Genomic DNA, 17041 nt, shown 5'->3' on the forward strand with positions numbered 1-17041 from the left:
CACATCCATTTGTGGCTTCATGATGAGCTGAACAATTCTAGTAATTGCATGTCTGTCATTTGTCATGTTAGCACAAATTGCTGACAGCGGGTGGGGTATATTTCCCAGTGATTTAAACACAGACAGCACAGCCACAAAACAGCTAAAACACAGGCCATTATGAAGCTCAGATACGGGGGTGGCAGGGGTACAGCTCTGGTGAGCAGTCAGCAGAGGTCACAGTGAGGGAAGTTTAATCAGGGGGCCAGTAAGTGCATGCATGCTTTTGAAAGGGTTAGAAACTTCAGGCAGCTTTGGGCATGTATTCGAAAACCCACGTTTGTTTACCCTTCAAATACCTGCTGGCCTCCTTACCTCCCAGAGTGGATGTGCACTGCCAAAGTCAGTTCTTAAAAGGGAACAGATTCCAGCCCCTTAATCTGTACAATACTCAACAGAATGGATATCTCACCATGGTTCAAGCATGATGCACTGCCCATACGTTATCAAACGTGAAATGAACCTAAGAAAATATCATAGAATGAGACTGTAGAAGTTGGTGTTTAAGGTTTAAACCCCTATGACGTGCCTACGAAACATCTCCTTACGAAGATTCACAGAAAAATGTCCTTTTCAAAAGATGGAATGTTCGAAATATAACAGAACTTTCTCCCCACTGAATCAGCCCAAGGTTTTTTTTCTTTTGACGCTAGTTCACTTCTACACTTCTTTTACTGGAATAAATGTTTTAGCTGTAAATGAGGGAGATTTTTTTTCTCACTTCTTTTAACCTTTTCAGCAACTTCCTTTTTTCCCTCATCTACTTTCAGTGGACATTAAGGAATTTGCATTGGTTCTTTGGGCTCTAATTTATTCTACAAATGCAGGCAAAAGGCTGGTTTGCATTTATGATTTGTTATAATCATCATGGGGCAATTAGACATGCAATTCAAATAGTCATCAAAACTTAACCTTCAGTACAGCTGTATCATTACCAGCCTTTTTGGAAGATTATTGATTCAGCTTCTAATTTCTAACACTCAAATGATTTTCTAACACTTGTTTTAAAATCATTTTAAAACAACACAGAGAAAGGTAATTCAAACCCTTGCAACTGCCACTCTCCTTCCTAAGGAACACACATGTCATTGGAGACATCAGTTCGATATTGACGTTAAGACACCGAGGCTCAGTCGAAGTTTGATTCTGTGACACGTGACCCATCGGAAGCTTTGCGAGAAACCTTATGCCATTAGCAGCAATTGAGCCTGCCAGGCCTCTGTCTCTTTCTGGTTTCATGTCTGCAATCCCCTGTCGATGACAAAGGCTTGGAAAACTCCTGTTTGTATCTCTCTTCCTCTCTCGGGGCCTGAGCAGGGACTGGACTGGATCTGGCCAGATGCTGAGCGTCCGTAAATCATTCTTGTTAGAGCACGGAGGGTCTGAGCTAAGATTCCGTCTGGTTACCATGATAATATAGGTGACCATATTTCGGTTTTAAAATATAAGAAGACAGGGGTGGGCTGGAGTTTCGTAACAAAATATTAGGCTATGCGTTTATTTTCATATAGTCTACGGGAAGACAAATCCTAACCGGACATTTTTGGGAACTTAAATATCCCACTAGAACGGATATTTTTGGTTCCAAAAAGAGGACATGTCCGGGAACAAGAGGACATCTGGTCAGCTAATGAGGACACAAGTGCAAAGGAACCAGGGATTCACTGTGAGCCAAAAACAATTAACAATTAACAAACAAAATACAAAACAATGTATAGAGATACCGTTTTCAATACCCATATAGGGCTACTACATTTTTCAACGCTGTCCCCTTCATCATTTTCAAGGGACAGCATTCTCAAGTTATCGGTTATCCATTTCCCCTGTTTGTATTTGTAATTAGCATACAGGCGTTTTTCAGTGTTCGTTACCTGGCGTCGAATTAGCCGGCGGTGAAAAGTAGGCTAAATCCCTCTGAAATTAAGTCACTCCCTGATGATGCTCAGCTGCTTCACCTCAATTTAATTAATTTAATCTGTAACACAGATGACGTTTGTTTACAGTAACATAGAACGTGTCCATTTTCGATAGACGTTTCCTATTGGGAAACAGTGTGAGTCTTAGGGGATCTTCCAGTGTGTGAACTGAAAAATAACACACAATGGAAGATTGCTCACCAGCACATTTGTATTATGCACACTTACCTATCTATCGGGTCTCAAGGGAATTACTCACAAAGCACATGTCTTTTTCAGCACCAGCATGCCGCATGCATTTCATGACATTCAATTTTATCTTCAAGATAAGAACACACTGCCGTACCTAGAAATCACTAAGGGAGTACCAATGAATTGCTGAATATCTCAGGACTGTTGATAATAACAAAATGTGGTTCTCGAATATGTGTTATGTTGTGAATATAGGCAAGGCTATGAGGTGCTACTGGATACAATGCAAAACAGCGTTCTGGCAACCTCCTGTGTCGATATTCAGGATAATGGACTATAAAATGGACTATAAGGTGTCGTGTCCTCTTCTAACATCTAGAATTATTTGTTCATAAGCCAAAAGGATTTCCAGTTCTGAACATAGTTAGCATTAATGTAAGATTACCCTTACTTCATATCCAATTTTACATATAGCAGTGGCTCACATACTCAGACTACACACATATACACACACACACACACACAAACACATATCCATTTTTACCTGCATGGGCACACTTGTTCTTGTTCCCCCATCTTTGATGTCCTCTGATAGGTCTTTGTGTGTAGCAACCTGTTAATATAAAAAATTGTTACATCATCCTAAGTATTGTTTTACGGGCATATTGAGTGTTTTGGAAGTGTATACTTTCATAGAGAGGAAGAGAAGTGATTGGGCAAGTGAGAGTGCCAATTTTCTTTAAACAACCAGTGCTGGTGCTGTCAGAGGATTTGGAGAATATAAGGTCAGCCATTTTTCTTCGTCTCGGTGCTGAATGGCGCTGTTTGTTTCAGCGGTGGCCCGGCACTGACTGAGCAGTATGCCTGGTAACAAGGAGAGCCAGACCAAACATCTCCCTGCATTTCTCAGGGCCAACTGCCAGCCAGACACTGACAGTTAAAGCCTCGCAAGATGTTGAACTGGGATCCTGTCCTCTCCTCATTAATCTTTCTGTTCTGTCAGTGTTAATGTTCCTAGTTACACTTTAAATATACTTTGATTTATTATTATTATTATTATTATTATTGTTAGTAGTAGTAGTAGTAGTAGTAGTAGTAGCAATAGTAATAGTAGTAGTAGCTGTAGTAACAGCAGCAGCAGTATAGTACTAGTAGTTGCTCTTGTAGTAATTGTCATTGGCCAGATTACATGTTTATATAATTTAGCATTTGAAAATACAGAGCATACAGTGCATGAATACCAAAGGGAGAGCAATGAAACCATACAACCAATACAAAACATACAAAAAAACATTCAAAAGTCGACTGGCTTTTTTAATCTATGGAGAAGCACTCATTAATGCGTAACAGTAAAAATGCTTGATGTTTTGAACAAAAGTCCGCTGACGGTGATGCCTTGCATATATTTGCGCTTGGATTGTTGACAAGGCAACATAGGGCCCAGGACAGTGTTCAGAGGAAAGCCAAGGCTGTTGTAGTTTATGGACGACTGAGTGAACATGCTGATTAAATTACAAAGCAGATTTGGTAAGTGCAGTGCTCTGCTTTACTGCTGTTTCAAACACAGGATGTGAACAGTGTGCTGACACATACTGTAAAATGTGTGTGTGTGTGTGTGTGTGTGTGTGTGTGGTTGTGTGTGTGTTTCTGTGGGAGGGGTGGGGAGTGGGGGAGCTTAATTAAAATCAGACTTCTGAACTCTGTTGAGAGCAGATGCACTAAAAAAAGACATGCACAAGCATATCTGTTAAGCATGTTACAGCAATGTTCCAACAAAGGCAGCAGTGCTACAGTATTTTGGAAAGAGTTTTTAGGGTATTATTTGTGAACTGGTACTTAAAGTAACAGTATCTAGAACAGAGCAGAAGTCATTAACAGAGGAATTCTGTACAATTCTGTTCTGGTTCTGTAAAGGGGGGGGGGGGTCTCGTAATTAAAGTCAGAGCTCAGAACTTGAAGGAAAACAGCTCCATTGACCATGGCTGAACCGCTTCTTTGGAGTGTTTGAGAGGGAAAGTGTAATCCACAGTCTGCCATTTTACTGTTATTCCGGAACCTTTGATGCATGAAGATATGTTGTCATCAACAGCGGCAGCGCCAGATAGAACTAGGTCAATATATGGAGGTGCTAATAATAAATTTTTTGTAAAATGTCAAATTGTAAGAAAATGCTTGGGGGAGCTGTGCCTGCACTATGCAGATTTGTGATGGGGTTATTGACCCAGCTTACACCCCCCCCCCCCCCCCCCCCACTTAGAGCCACCACTGGCCATCAGTATCAAACAATTACTCACATTCTCTGTTTTGTCTCCACATGAATAATATTTATTAAAAGGTTTATTTTCCTCTCCTGGCCTCTTACTCCTTTTTTTAATCACGAGCCTTTGAAGCTTTGAATCACCGCAGCGTTCTCATACGCCGTCCTATCAACACGTCCGAGTATACGCGTCTGTTTTTTTGTTTTGTTTTTCGCGAAAGTGAGATTTTTTCGCGAACGGGCTGATAGCTGACGGCGCTGCGTAGGCGAGAATGACGACCGGGATGGAGAAATCACCATGGCGCTGTTTTACAAGGCTGCTCGGCGGGAAACTGCAATCCCAGATGAGGTCATGTTTGTTTTCTGCCATTGGTGGCTCGATAGATTTATATCGCAGAGGTGGATTTAAGAGAGGGGCGCGAGTAGAACAGAACACAACAGAGTGGCCCCGGAGGGGTCAAAACCGTGAAATATCGCGCAGCAAATGAAAAGCCGTCGGCGACCGTATAGCGCTGCTAGGGCTGAACGTCTGCTCAGAATCGTCATCGTTTTCTTCCGAAGCGGCGAAAGGCGCTTTACTACCTGACGAAAAACTTTATACTCGCATGTGTTTACAGCAAGGGAAGCAACAATTCTTCATTTAAATACTATTTGTTGACCTCATATCTTTAATTGTCCAAACTACTCTGACAATAATTGTGCGTTTAAAGATCAGTGGTACAACTATATGAGTTAGAATGTGAAAAGACTGGGCAATAGAATGGAACTGCACATCAAAATGTATGAATTTCATAGTTTTGGTGCTGACATCTCTGCAATGGGTTATGTTTCGATACTGGGCAGGATTCCCCCAGCTAACCTTCCCTCAACATGTCCCTAACAGTACAGGAATGTTGAGACGTGGCCACGGTATGCGATAGTCTCAGGCATCTGCTTCTCTTTATATACATTGAAATGAGACAACGGGTCAGAAAAGCTAGGGCCAGGATAATCTCTTAGGTAACGTCTGTCTTGCTGAGACACAGTGTTCTAGGGCAGCATTTCTTTTCCGTTAGGAAAGTACTCACCCTGGAAGAGAGAGAGAGAGTCAACCAAGCTTTAATTATTCTGGCTGTTTCCTTCAAAATATTTTCGGTCTCAGCCAAAGGCAGCCCATTATTTTACAGCCTGCTCATCTAGAGCTTGATGAGGGGCATCGCCATGCCAACAGGAAGTCCTGATTGAAGTGCTTCCTGGGGCGACTTGGTTTTAAAAGTAGTTTTATTGGATCCGGTCAGGAGACACCATGGCTAGGTAGGTCAGTGTGGATTTCCTCCCAACAACAGATGTATTCCACTCTTTAAACTTTAACGAACGTGGCTCACATACCTTCAGCGAAATACAACACAATAAAAATCTCAAAGGTGTCGCGACGCTTTAACCTCCAAGTTAAGACCGTCACATTTAACTGTGATACCTTGTAAAACAACTGTTTTTCTTTCCTTCTTCTCCCCCGTTTCTGCATTCGTTCAGGTGTGATAACTATGTGTGTAAAACGCAAAAGAAAACATTCAACTCTAAAAGCAGTAGAGCGACATATTCATTGGCAGCGAGACAGAACGAGCAAAAAAATAAAACAAAACTCCTTATTTCCTCGGCCCCGTTGAACCCGGTGAAGTGGTGGAAAACTGCGAGGCGCATTGCCTGTGAAAGCTGTCTGGAGTTGTGCTTTATTTTTTACAACACCTGAGGGACGGTGGCGTGAGCGAGGGGGGATGTGCTCCCTTCTCCAGGTATGGGTGATTTGAGACCAGGGTCTTCTTGGGGGATCTACCCTCTGACCTCGGGCAGGTGAGTTTCACTGGGTCATTTCACCCCAGGTCCCTCACCTGTCCAAATCAGTTTCCTTTCAGGGGGACTAAATCCCTGTTTTCCGCTGCAGCGTAAACACCCACCTGTCAAGAAGACTGATACGTGCCACCCGGACCGCGCTGGTTATTACACGCACAGAATGTTATGGGATTCCATCCCTGTTAAGACTGCTCTACACACCTGGGTGCCCATAGGTTTGGACCGACAGGTATGCTCACAAACAATTCTCCATAATAAGCTTATCTTTTTTTATGAGCACGAAAGATGGGTGTGAGCCAAGCACAACATCTGGGTTTGAAATGTATTATAGCTGAAGCTTGTGTCGAAACTAGCGGTTAGTCCTACAGTTGGTAACTTGCAAATGTCATGAACAAGTTTACAAATTAAAATGACATTATAATTGGAGGCTGGCTAATTGCTCAATCTTTCATTTATTTATGGTGCACTCTGTTTCTCTGTGATTGTGCTGCACACCCACCCCCTTGTGCAGATTATGAAAACCACTAAACTGCCCCTTTGTGGACAGAAACATTCTTGCACACATTCACATTTTTTCATGTACTTGCACACACACACAACACACGCACACGCACGCACACACACACACACACACAAATAGACACCTGCACACACACACACACACACACAGACACACACACAGCTATCAGCCACACACCATCTCCTGTCTTGCCATTGGAGGAGTTATGCGGCTGTGGAGTTGCCCGTTGTATAGGGGGAGGAGATACATATAAATGGCACACCCCTGTTTTGCAGCCCTCCACCCTTCTCTTTGTATTGCTTCTCTGGTGTAGGTTGTTACCTCACCCCCACCATTTAAGATGGTGTGTGTGTGTGCGTGCATGGGTGTGTGCATGCGTGCGTGCATGTGTGCATGCATTTGTGTGTGTGTGTGTGTGTGTGCGTGCATGTGTGTGTGTGTGTGCATGGTGTGATATTTCAAAATAGCCTGTAAATGAGTAAAGGAGTGTGTGTGTGTGTGCGTGTGTGTGTATGTGCGTATGAGTGTGTGTGTGGTATGGTGTGATATTTCAAGATGGTCTGTAAATGAGTAAAGGAGTGTGCATGCATGTATGTGTGTGTGTGCTTGTGCGTGTGCACGTGTGTGTGTGTGTGCTTGTGCGTGTGCACGTGTGTGTGTGTGTGGAGGTCCATCTGGCTCCCATGGCTTCTGCCTTTCAAACTCTCCCCGTCTCTCTCTCTGTCTCCCTCTCTCTCTCTCTCTCTCTCTCTCTCTCTCTCTCTGTCTCCCTTTCTCCTCCCCTTTATTCTTTCCTGCCTTTTTCTGGCTCCTTCTCTGTCTGCTGACTCTGGCACCCCTTTCTCACTCAAACACTGCTGCAGGTTGCTATGTGTCTCCGTGTCTGTGAGTGTCGAGCGCCTCTGGGACTCTACCACTGTTACAGCGGGGGTGCAAATCAGCTTATGAGCACGCAGAATACCGCCAGTACCACACACAATAACTAGTTTGGTTAAAAATAAAACATTTGTCATTCGTAGTTCCTGAATGCTCAGTGGTATGGTATGAAGACATGTTGTATCACAACAGTTACTGTTTAAATTGTCCGAGGATTCTGCCGGGAATTGTGAGACACGATGATCTATTGTTGAAATCTATGGATTATGCACTGCAGGCATTTTTGTGTGCTGTAGGGGGAGCACCTGAGCACCCTTCGCTGCCTGTCAAGTATCAGATTGAATAGGCATGACTGTGAGCAGATCTGAAGACAGCACACAGAGAGAGAGTCCACAAGACAGAATAGCAAAGGCCTGGGCGAAGCAGACGCAGCTGACACACAACAGCCACTGCTACAGCCAGCAGCAAAATCACCCAGCCCTCTAACTGCTCTCTTCACTGAAGGGGGGAAAAACCACCCTGAATTTCAACAACATTTCTGCTTAAATTTGATTTACAAACACATGCAACTGTTTGTTTATTTATTCACTGACACAAATTGGTGGTATTCCCAAAAAGATCTTTCCAATGTGTGTTTTTTTTCTCTTTGAGGAAGAAAATTAACACATGCAATTATTTGCTAGCCAAACAAATAAACAAAAAAAAATTACAAACGAATGCTGATTGTATTCAGTCCTTTCTACTGTGTTCCCCTCCTGCTTTCAATTATTGACATTCATTCAATGCATAAATTTAAATTGAAAATGCCTGCATCCTTCCTGGGATTAAAATGCAACATTTGCCATTGTGTGTCTAAGCTGCTTCACTCACGAAAGACAGCTTCCACATGACAATGGCCCAAAGTTTAAAGGAGCGTTTTATCCTGATGGTTTCAGTCTGTACCTCGTCTGCTCCCCTCCATCCCCCTGCCGAGTGTACTTTCATTTCCTGTTTTGTTCCCGTTCCCCCATGAGCTGCTTCCCTGAGCTGAATTCCCTCCGTGCCTACTCATCCTACGGTATGCGAAGCGCTACGGTTAAACAGCAGTGGATTCACACTGCTTGAGTGTATGTTGGCACGTAGATCCGTGCCACCCGTGGATCTATTTTTCTGTATGGAAACCAAGTGAAACCAAGTAAAACCACTTTGGTACATGCCATATTGTATTACTGATGCTGTTTCTGGGTAGATCTATTTTGAAAGGTTCCGGTCAGCTAGAATCAATGTTCAGTCTTTGAGGACAGCGGGTGTGTCATTGAAATGGTTGATATGTACCCAGGTAAGAGAAACGGATCACCAAAGAAAGTTCTGCTTTGAGTACTGCTGTCGATTTGGCTTGGCTCTTCAGCATTGTTAAGGTTTTGGCTCTGTCGGAACAGCACTGCTCACATTACTCTGACCTTTCTCCCAAGCAGACTCACTGGCTAGGCTTTAATGACCAGCCTTGCTCTAACCGGACCCAGTGACCAGCCTGACCCTGAGAAACAGTGATTGAGACTCAACTCTACAGGAATGGACTCTACACTTCAAGACTACCTCAACGCTGCAAATGTGTGTGCGTGTGTGTGTGTGTGTGTGTATGTGTGCGTGTATGTGGCGTTTCTTACTTACACAGGTGAAAATTTGGCCATTAACTGGTGTAACAGGAGACAGCTGGGAATTTTAGATTTCTCATTTCACGTTGTTGACACTATTTCCAATTTGATTAATGAGCTCACATTAGCTGGTCTGCTCAGTCTAAACAGTTAGCAAGTTAGCTTCTGTCAGTCAAAATAGCGGTGTTCAAGTGATATGTTTTCATGGGTCACTATATTTGACATTTGGGTTTCACTTTTTGAAAGCAAACCCAAATGTCAAATATACATTTGGCCAGCAACGGTGTATTTCATTTCTAATTGCTAGTCATTTTGCTGTAAATATATCATGTACATATATGTAGTGCTTGCTCTGTAATCGAGTTTCACAAAAAAAAACTAGGATGAAAGGAAGCTTTACCTTATGTATTTTTACATTTATTTGTTTAACCTTTGTTAAACCAGGGAAAACTCCACAGAGTTCAAAATCCCTTCTGCAAGGGGGACCTGACATAAAACGCCAGTTTCACGAGCATTACAATGACAGAAGACAAACAAGTCACAAACGGGCCCCCAAATCAAATGGGGAAGGAGGCAGTTAGTGTGACAGCAGTTAAAAAGGACAGAGCAGAGCTCATTAATATGGGCATTGATGGAAGCTGTTAAACCTATGCCTGTGCTGCAACCAGCCTCAGTATGATCTATCTGTTATACTTGGTAAACTGGACCGTAATCTTAGAATGTACATTGAGTATTAAAATTGGGTGAAACGGGCATGTGTTATAGGGGATTGCTGCTGCTGGAAAAAAATTGTCAGGGGAATTTGATTTATATATCATTTATCAAAATGTACAGAGTTCCCATAAGGCAAATTGGTCTTTTCTGTATTCACAGAAGATTCATTAAATTTGGTGCTGATATCTAATTTGTTGCTTTTATCTTGTGAAATATTGGTTCATCCCCCTCATGTGGAAACAATAACCATTTCACAGCTGAAATATGCTGGTTCCAAAAGATCTGTTGATTTGAATCCAACTCAAACTGTTTTGTAACAAAGAACATGCATGGGAAGTAAAAGAAAATGTATTCCTGTTAATCATTACTTTGGCAAACTGAAAGATATCACAGAGAGCTGTACTTCTTTTGTTACCCTGACATATTGAATTAGCTAATGGGGATCCTTTTAATAAACAACAAATGAATAAACAGCACTACCATACAGTCCATAAAAATTCACATTAAAATGTTCATGTTGTATCCATAAAAATGTTCTGCATGCGTGGTGTAACAACAACACAAATCTAGTTTACATACAGTTTTTAATGTTTTTTGTGTGTTTGTTTTGTTTTGTTTTGTTTTATCCAAACATTTTATCAAGCCCCTTAATATTAACAAGTCTTTATATGCTTTGATCTGTTTTGCCTTCAAAGAAGAGAGGTTATCACAAGCATTTTAATTTCTGTCTATCCAATCCGTTTTGTGCAAAATAAATTTGATGTGTTTGAGGATAAGGTGTCTTGTGTCCCATATAAGGAGTTGAAATGGGATGGGGGCTGCGTCCCTTCGCAGAAGTTAAAGAAGAATGCTTATCTCGGATGGGAGGAGAGCGTCCCCTAGGGGCTGTGGGTGGGACTACAGCTGTTCTAACCCCGTGGCCGGCTCGGCCGATTGGTCACGCCCCTTTTTCCCTCAGTGTTTGATGTGGCACACCTGTGCGTCTGAGCTGCTTATCAGGGCAGAGATGGGATTAACACACGAGATCAGAAAGACTCCCAGACTAGCAAAAGAGACAGAGAGACTGAAAGAACTAAAGAAGGACATAAAAAGAGAAATATTGATAGAGAGAGTGCAAGCAGAAGAGATGAAGAGAGAGAGAGAGAGAGAGAGAGAGCAAGAGAAAGAAAGATTTAGACAGGCATGTACTTGAAGACACTGAGAGAAATGTAAGTAGATATCACAACCCTGAGAGAGCTGTACAGGGGAAGGGTCCTATGGGACCTTAAGGGAGAGTTGGTGCACCAAAGCTAGACTACTATGGATGAGGTTTGTGTTAATGGAATGTAGACCCAACCCCCCTTCCCCCCTCCTCCTCCTCCTTCAGTTCAGACCCAGCAGGCCCTTGTGCCACGTCGCTGAGCTCTGTGTTATTGGAGGAGCACTCTTCACCAGCGAGACTCATATACCTGCTGTTTTTCTTTCTTATGTCTCGCTCCATGAGCTTTGACACGTCCCTGTCTCCTCCCTTTTTCCCTCACACACACACACACACACACACACATTCACTCTCTCACATTCTTCCCAAACATGCACACACACTGTGTGTGTCCATCGTATCCTCTCTCGCACACTTACAGTCACACAAACCATATATAAACTGAAAATATATTAAGGGGGAAAAAATAGAGCAATCAAATAAGGATGTGAGTGGGTAAATGTATGCAGGTGTTTACAGTTAAAGGCCAGTTGACCACTAACATTTACCAAAAGCAAATAGTGCAATAATTCAGTTTCTGTAGCTGGATTCATGGTACAGCTGAAATGTTTGGTGTGAGTTGTAGTCCTTTTTATACATCACTGCCATCTAGAGGCAGAGTCTAATTGCATTTCAAGGAAGGCCAAGACTGAAAACCATGATGTCCTAATCTGGCTATATGGGCTCTATATACTGTATATAATGTCTGTGTTTTAGAACTAAGACTGTCCAGGCAATCAGTAGTTCTGTCCTCTAGTGTTGCATTGCACAATTCACCAGTCTATTTCTTCTCATTCTGGCCTGAAATCAAAGCTCTCTTTAGAAAATATTAGCTTTTGTCCATGACTTGTGTCCAAATTTAAATTGTTTTGTCATGACAAAGGGAAAATTAAGCATCATGTTTGAATTTTATTTCCAAATGATTCTTGAACAGTTCCAAGGCATCAGCGAACATGCTGATAAATGGAATGTTCAGGAAGAGTTCCAGGTTGTTCAGGCTAGAACTATTTGGCCAGTGTCTGCTGTTCTGGTGTCAAAACAGATTTAGCAAACTAGCCTTCATGCTGCCAGCTGGTCTTATTGTCTTTGTATTTTTTTTCTTTTCATAAAATAGCTGTCAAAAACCTCATTGTAAATTCGACTTTAAAAATGAATGAATATTTGATGAATATATCTTTATGTCCTATTTTGAGTTTAAGTAATAGAAAACAGGCTTGCAGTACTGCATTTTGCATTATATGAATGATTTTGAAATTTGAGTTGTTTTGGAATGAAGAAACATTCATAAATAATTATTTCTCCACTTCGCAAAGTTTCACATGAAACTCAATATGGTCTGGCTTCATTCATATGGTGATTCACTTGGCATTCGTGTGGCTCCAGAAATAACAGGAACTAGGATAAAACATTTTATTAAAAAGACATCGTTCCAATAATACAAAAAAGGAGTTTCTCAGCTTTTATTTTTCCCAATAATATTTTAGTTAGTCTGGTTCTGGAAAAGAGAGACACAATTAATTCTCTACATAGAGAATTATTCTTTATTGAAATGGGAACATTATTACCCCTGAGTTTACATTTAACCCTCTCACTTTCTGACAAAAATGGGCCCCAGGTTTTGCTTTCCACAGCAATACACAATGACCAATGATGGCTCAAATCAGTGAGCTGACGAGAAGATATAGTAGCTTTGCCCATTTTTGGCTTCATGAAGCCGTTTGCTCCAATCCTTATAAACGGGGCGTGGCTTTGGAGTTACTCTGCCCATATATAGGGCATGGATCTGGAGTTACTGTCCGTAGAAACACAATGTAGATGTGGAGTTCTTACGACTAGAAAAGTGGCATGGCTGAGAAATCATTCTCAGTGGAAATATGGAGAGGGAGTGGAATCAGTCTCAGTAGAGGTGGATGACCTGATAGCCCCTCAGGCAGCTGAAGGCCTGGGTGTCCAGGTCCGCCAGGTGGATGAGGTTGTGCTCCAGGTGAACCCTCACCAGCCTGCTGAGCGGTGAATCCTTGCCTTTGGTACAGAAGGAGTCCCGTGGGACGGAGTGGATCTTGTTGTGAACGAGCGAAACGGAGTGCAGAGAGGGGGGCAGGCGCCGAGGGACCTGACGGAGGACATTGTGTCCCAGTTCCAACTGGTGCAGGGCAGGTAGGCCCCAGAAGGCCCCGGGGGCCACCCTGGTGATCTGGTTGCGGGACAGGCCCAGATGCTCCAGGTGGGGCAGCTTCAAAAATGCCGCTTTGCTGACAGAGGAGATGGCGTTCCCCTCCAGGCTGAGGGTCCTGAGGGTGGGAGGAAGGTGTTGCGGGATGTTCTTAAGGAGGTTTCCCTCCAAGTTCAGGTTCTCCAGGTGAGCAAGGGGCCGGAGAGAGGCCTTGGTGAGGCCCTTGTTAGTCAGCCGGTTGGCGCTCAGGTCCAGAACCAGCAGCTCAGAACCTTCAGTGAACGCGTCGCCGGGGACCTGGTCGATGCGGTTTCCACGGAGGTACAGCTCCTTGACGTTGGTGGGGAGGTGGACCGGGACAGCGGTCAGGAGGTTATGGACGAGGCTGAGGGTGCGAAGGTTGGTCAGCGGGGTGAACACCCCGTCCGGGACCGACTCGGGCCCCAGGCTGTTGTTGTTGAGGCTGAGGACCTGCAGGCTGGGGCAGCGGGCCCAGGCCACCTCCGACATCACGCTGACATTGTTGCCGTCCAGACGCAGCTCCTCCAGGGAGAGAGGGAGGTCAGTGGAGATGCTCTCCAGGTGGTTCCTGTCCAGGTAGAGGCGCTTCAGGTGCCTCATGCCCTCAAAGGCCCCTTCGATGCCTCCGTCTGTCAGGAGGTTGTTGCTAAGCACCAGAAATTCCAGTGACATGTACTCACGGAGTAGGTCCAGCTGGATGCCGGAGATCTGGTTGTTCATGAGGAGGACGTAGCGGGCATTGTATGGGATGCCATACGGAATCTTATCCAAGACTTTGTCTGAGCATTGGACCACTCTGAAAGGCAAAGAACATAAACCTTCATATATGTGTAATTCTCACCATAAACAGCACTATCAATTTCTCCTGAAAGATCTGTTGTAAAATACAATGCTGTTATTGCTCATCAGAACGTTACATACAGGGAAGATCTGCACTCCGTGTTCATTCAAACATTACATTTTTTTTGGCATATTGCATTTATCAGTGAAATCGAAATCTTTGCAAATATGTATTTGCAGGAATTTAAAATATTTTATGATAGGCATACCATAATTTTTCATTAGATAAGATAGAATTGCTGTAACAGAAACTTTTGATATTTATCAACTCCAGCACCACTTTCTTACCTTCCATAGCAAGCACAGTCAGGGGGGCAGTAATCATCTTTAAAATAGGGGAAGTGAGTCTCATTCTCAGTCTTCTTGTTTTCCTTCTGCTTCTTCTTTTTATTCTTCTTGTTTTTGTCTTTTTTTAGGGATTTGCTTTTGTCCTCTGCTTTGACTTTGTTTTGTTGTTTCTTTCCTGTCATCCCTGGTTTTTTGCCCGGGTGTGTCTTTTTCTTTTTTGGTTTCGGCATTGGCCGGTTCACCTTTGACCTTTCCTTCTCCGACCCTTTCCGCTCTTGTGTGTCCGAGTTTGCATTTGTCAAATCTCTGAATGAGTCTACCTTCACCTCAGTCACCTTGGGAGCTAATCCCTCCTCCTCCTCCCTGAGGCGTGGCTGAGAACTGTCCGTTAAGTTCCAAAGTTGAACAGGCGCACTGATTGGTTTCACTGCGGTGAAGGTGGGTTCTTCATTTTCTCTGGCTGTCACTGGCCCCTGAATGACAGTTGGAGCAACAGTGCTGTCCGCAGTAGGGAGAGGGGTTTGGAATGGGTCCAGGCCCTGTTGTGATACTGAAGAGTTCTGATCTACATGGAGGGTAGGGCTGGGGGTAGGGTTCAAATGGGAGATGTCTATCCCCATAGAAACACCAGGGTTAGGGGTCACATGAGACATGTCTGTCTCTACGGAGCGACCATGGTTAGGGCTCAAATGTGAAGTATTTGTCTCTAAAGGGAGACCAGGGTTAGGGCTCAAATATGAGGTGTCTGTCTCTGTATAGTTAGGACTCAAATGGGGTATGTCTGTCTCTATAGAGAGGCCAAGGTTCGGGCTCAAATTTGGAATACCTGTCTCTTTATACAGATCAAGGTTAGGACTCAAATGGGGGATGTCTGTATCTATAGAGTGAAGTGGGTTCGGGCTCAAATCAGAGATTGTCTCTATAAGGGTCAAATTGGGATTGGCTGTCTCTATAGAGAGATCCGAGTTAGGACTCCATTGGGGGATGTCTGTTACTATAGAGGGACTGGGGTTTGGGCTCAAATGGGAGATTTCTGTCTCTATATAGAGAAGAGGGTTAGGACTCAAATGGGAGATGTCTGTTGCTATAGAGAGATCAGAATTAGGACTCCATTGGGGGATGTCTGTTACTATAGAGGGACTAGGGCTAGGGCTCAAATGGGGGATGTCTGTTGCTATAGAGAGATCAGGGTTAAAGGTCAAATGGGGAATGTCTGTCTCTATAGAGAGACCAAAATGGGGGATGTCTTTTGCAACAGAGGGACTGGGGTTAGGGCTCAAATGAGAGATGTCTCTCTCTATAGAGGGACTGGAAATTTTCTCTGTCTCTTTCCTACCATCTTCAACTCTATATTCCCTCAGATTCCTGTTCACCTCAACCATTTCTTCTCCCACCTGGTCCTTGTCTTTTCCGTTCTCATCTTCTTGCCTCTCATCCGTTTCATTTTCATCTCCCTCCTCTTCTTCTTTTTTATCATCATCTCTGTGTGCTCCTCTTTTCTGTCCCTCCTCCAAATCATCGCTGAGTTCTCTCTCATCATATTCATCTCTTCCTCTTTGCATTACCTCTTTGTTTTCCTCATCCAGACTTCTCCGTTCCTCCATATCTCCTTCTCTGTGGCTTTCCTCGTGCCTTTTCCCCTCGTCTTGATCGTCTTCTCGGTTGTCTCCATCTGCATCATAACGTTCCTCCCTCTCCACCTCCCCGGCCTCAGCTCTTGGGCCCCTCTCTTGCTCTGCACCACCTTCCCCATGTGAGTCCTGATCCCCAGCCGAAGGCAAAGGTTCCCCTGTGCCATCCTTCCCGTCCTCATACCAGGACCTCCCCTCACTCCAGGAGTCCTCTATCGCCACCACATCTGCACCTGAGCAGCAACAAACAGTTACGGTCAGGTGTTCATAGCACAAAGGTCCTAGCTGCTTACAATCAAAACCGATCAGATAAAACTGAGTGAATCCATTGCACAATTTTCTTTAGTTTTAACTTCAACACAATTATACAGCATTCACAGTAGTTTGTTAGTCTGACATGATTTTATACTTACTGGGTTGAAGCACGTATGCATGGAGAGGAACCAGAAAGATCCACAGCATCAGTGCAAATTTTTCCATTATACTGGACTCTACAGAGGAAAAAAAAGATGAAATACCAGTATGGTCATGTTTAAAAGTAGGCTTGTTTCTAACTACAAAATTACTTAACTGCTGTCTCAGTGGAGGTTTGGAAAATTATATTAGTGGCACGCAGCAGAACATTTTCCATGTTTAGACTCAACTTCAGTTGGTGATTCTGCCAGCAAAATGAATCCCAAATCCGTAAATCCATTTCCCCCTAATCAAATCCTTCTGTATGAAGCAACGCCACGCAGAGTCCTGCTGGAGGGCGAGAGGTGACCTAGATACGCGCCATGGATTTATGGTTTCGTCTTCACGCTCACAAAATGAAGATCAATTCCTGCTGCCGTCATTGTGTCGCCATTAAACATGTTAGCACACTCCCCTGTC

At 43.6% G+C, this 17041-nt stretch overlaps 1 protein-coding gene across 1 annotated transcript; it reads right to left on the minus strand.

Moving 5' to 3' along the window:
- Window positions 1-13112: 13112 nt before the first annotated feature.
- Window positions 13113-16653, minus strand: LOC118231861 (extracellular matrix protein 2). Its single transcript, XM_035426181.1, has 4 exons — window positions 16582-16653; window positions 15769-16401; window positions 14538-15147; window positions 13113-14205 (listed from the first exon to the last, which is right to left on the minus strand). Exons 1-4 carry the CDS (start codon window positions 16646-16648, stop codon window positions 13113-13115), a joined length of 2403 nt encoding a protein of 800 aa, XP_035282072.1. The 5' UTR covers window positions 16649-16653.
- Between the last annotated feature and the right edge of the window lie 388 nt (window positions 16654-17041).

The sequence above is a fragment of the Anguilla anguilla genome, chromosome 7, assembly GCF_013347855.1.
Source record: "Anguilla anguilla isolate fAngAng1 chromosome 7, fAngAng1.pri, whole genome shotgun sequence".
NCBI lineage: Eukaryota > Metazoa > Chordata > Actinopteri > Anguilliformes > Anguillidae > Anguilla > Anguilla anguilla.

Bases quoted from the DNA above. Each gene is read 5' to 3' on its own strand.
- LOC118231861 (XM_035426181.1), bottom strand. From the start codon at position 16,648: ATGGAAAAATTTGCACTGATGCTGTGGATCTTTCTGGTTCCTCTCCAT. The intron at 16,402-16,581 runs GTAAGTATAAAA...GTTGCTGCTCAG, and splicing joins TGCATACGTGCTTCAACCCA to GTGCAGATGTGGTGGCGATA. The intron at 15,148-15,768 runs GTCTCTCTATAG...CTATGGGGATAG, and splicing joins AAAAGACATCCCCCATTTTG to ACATCTCCCATTTGAACCCT.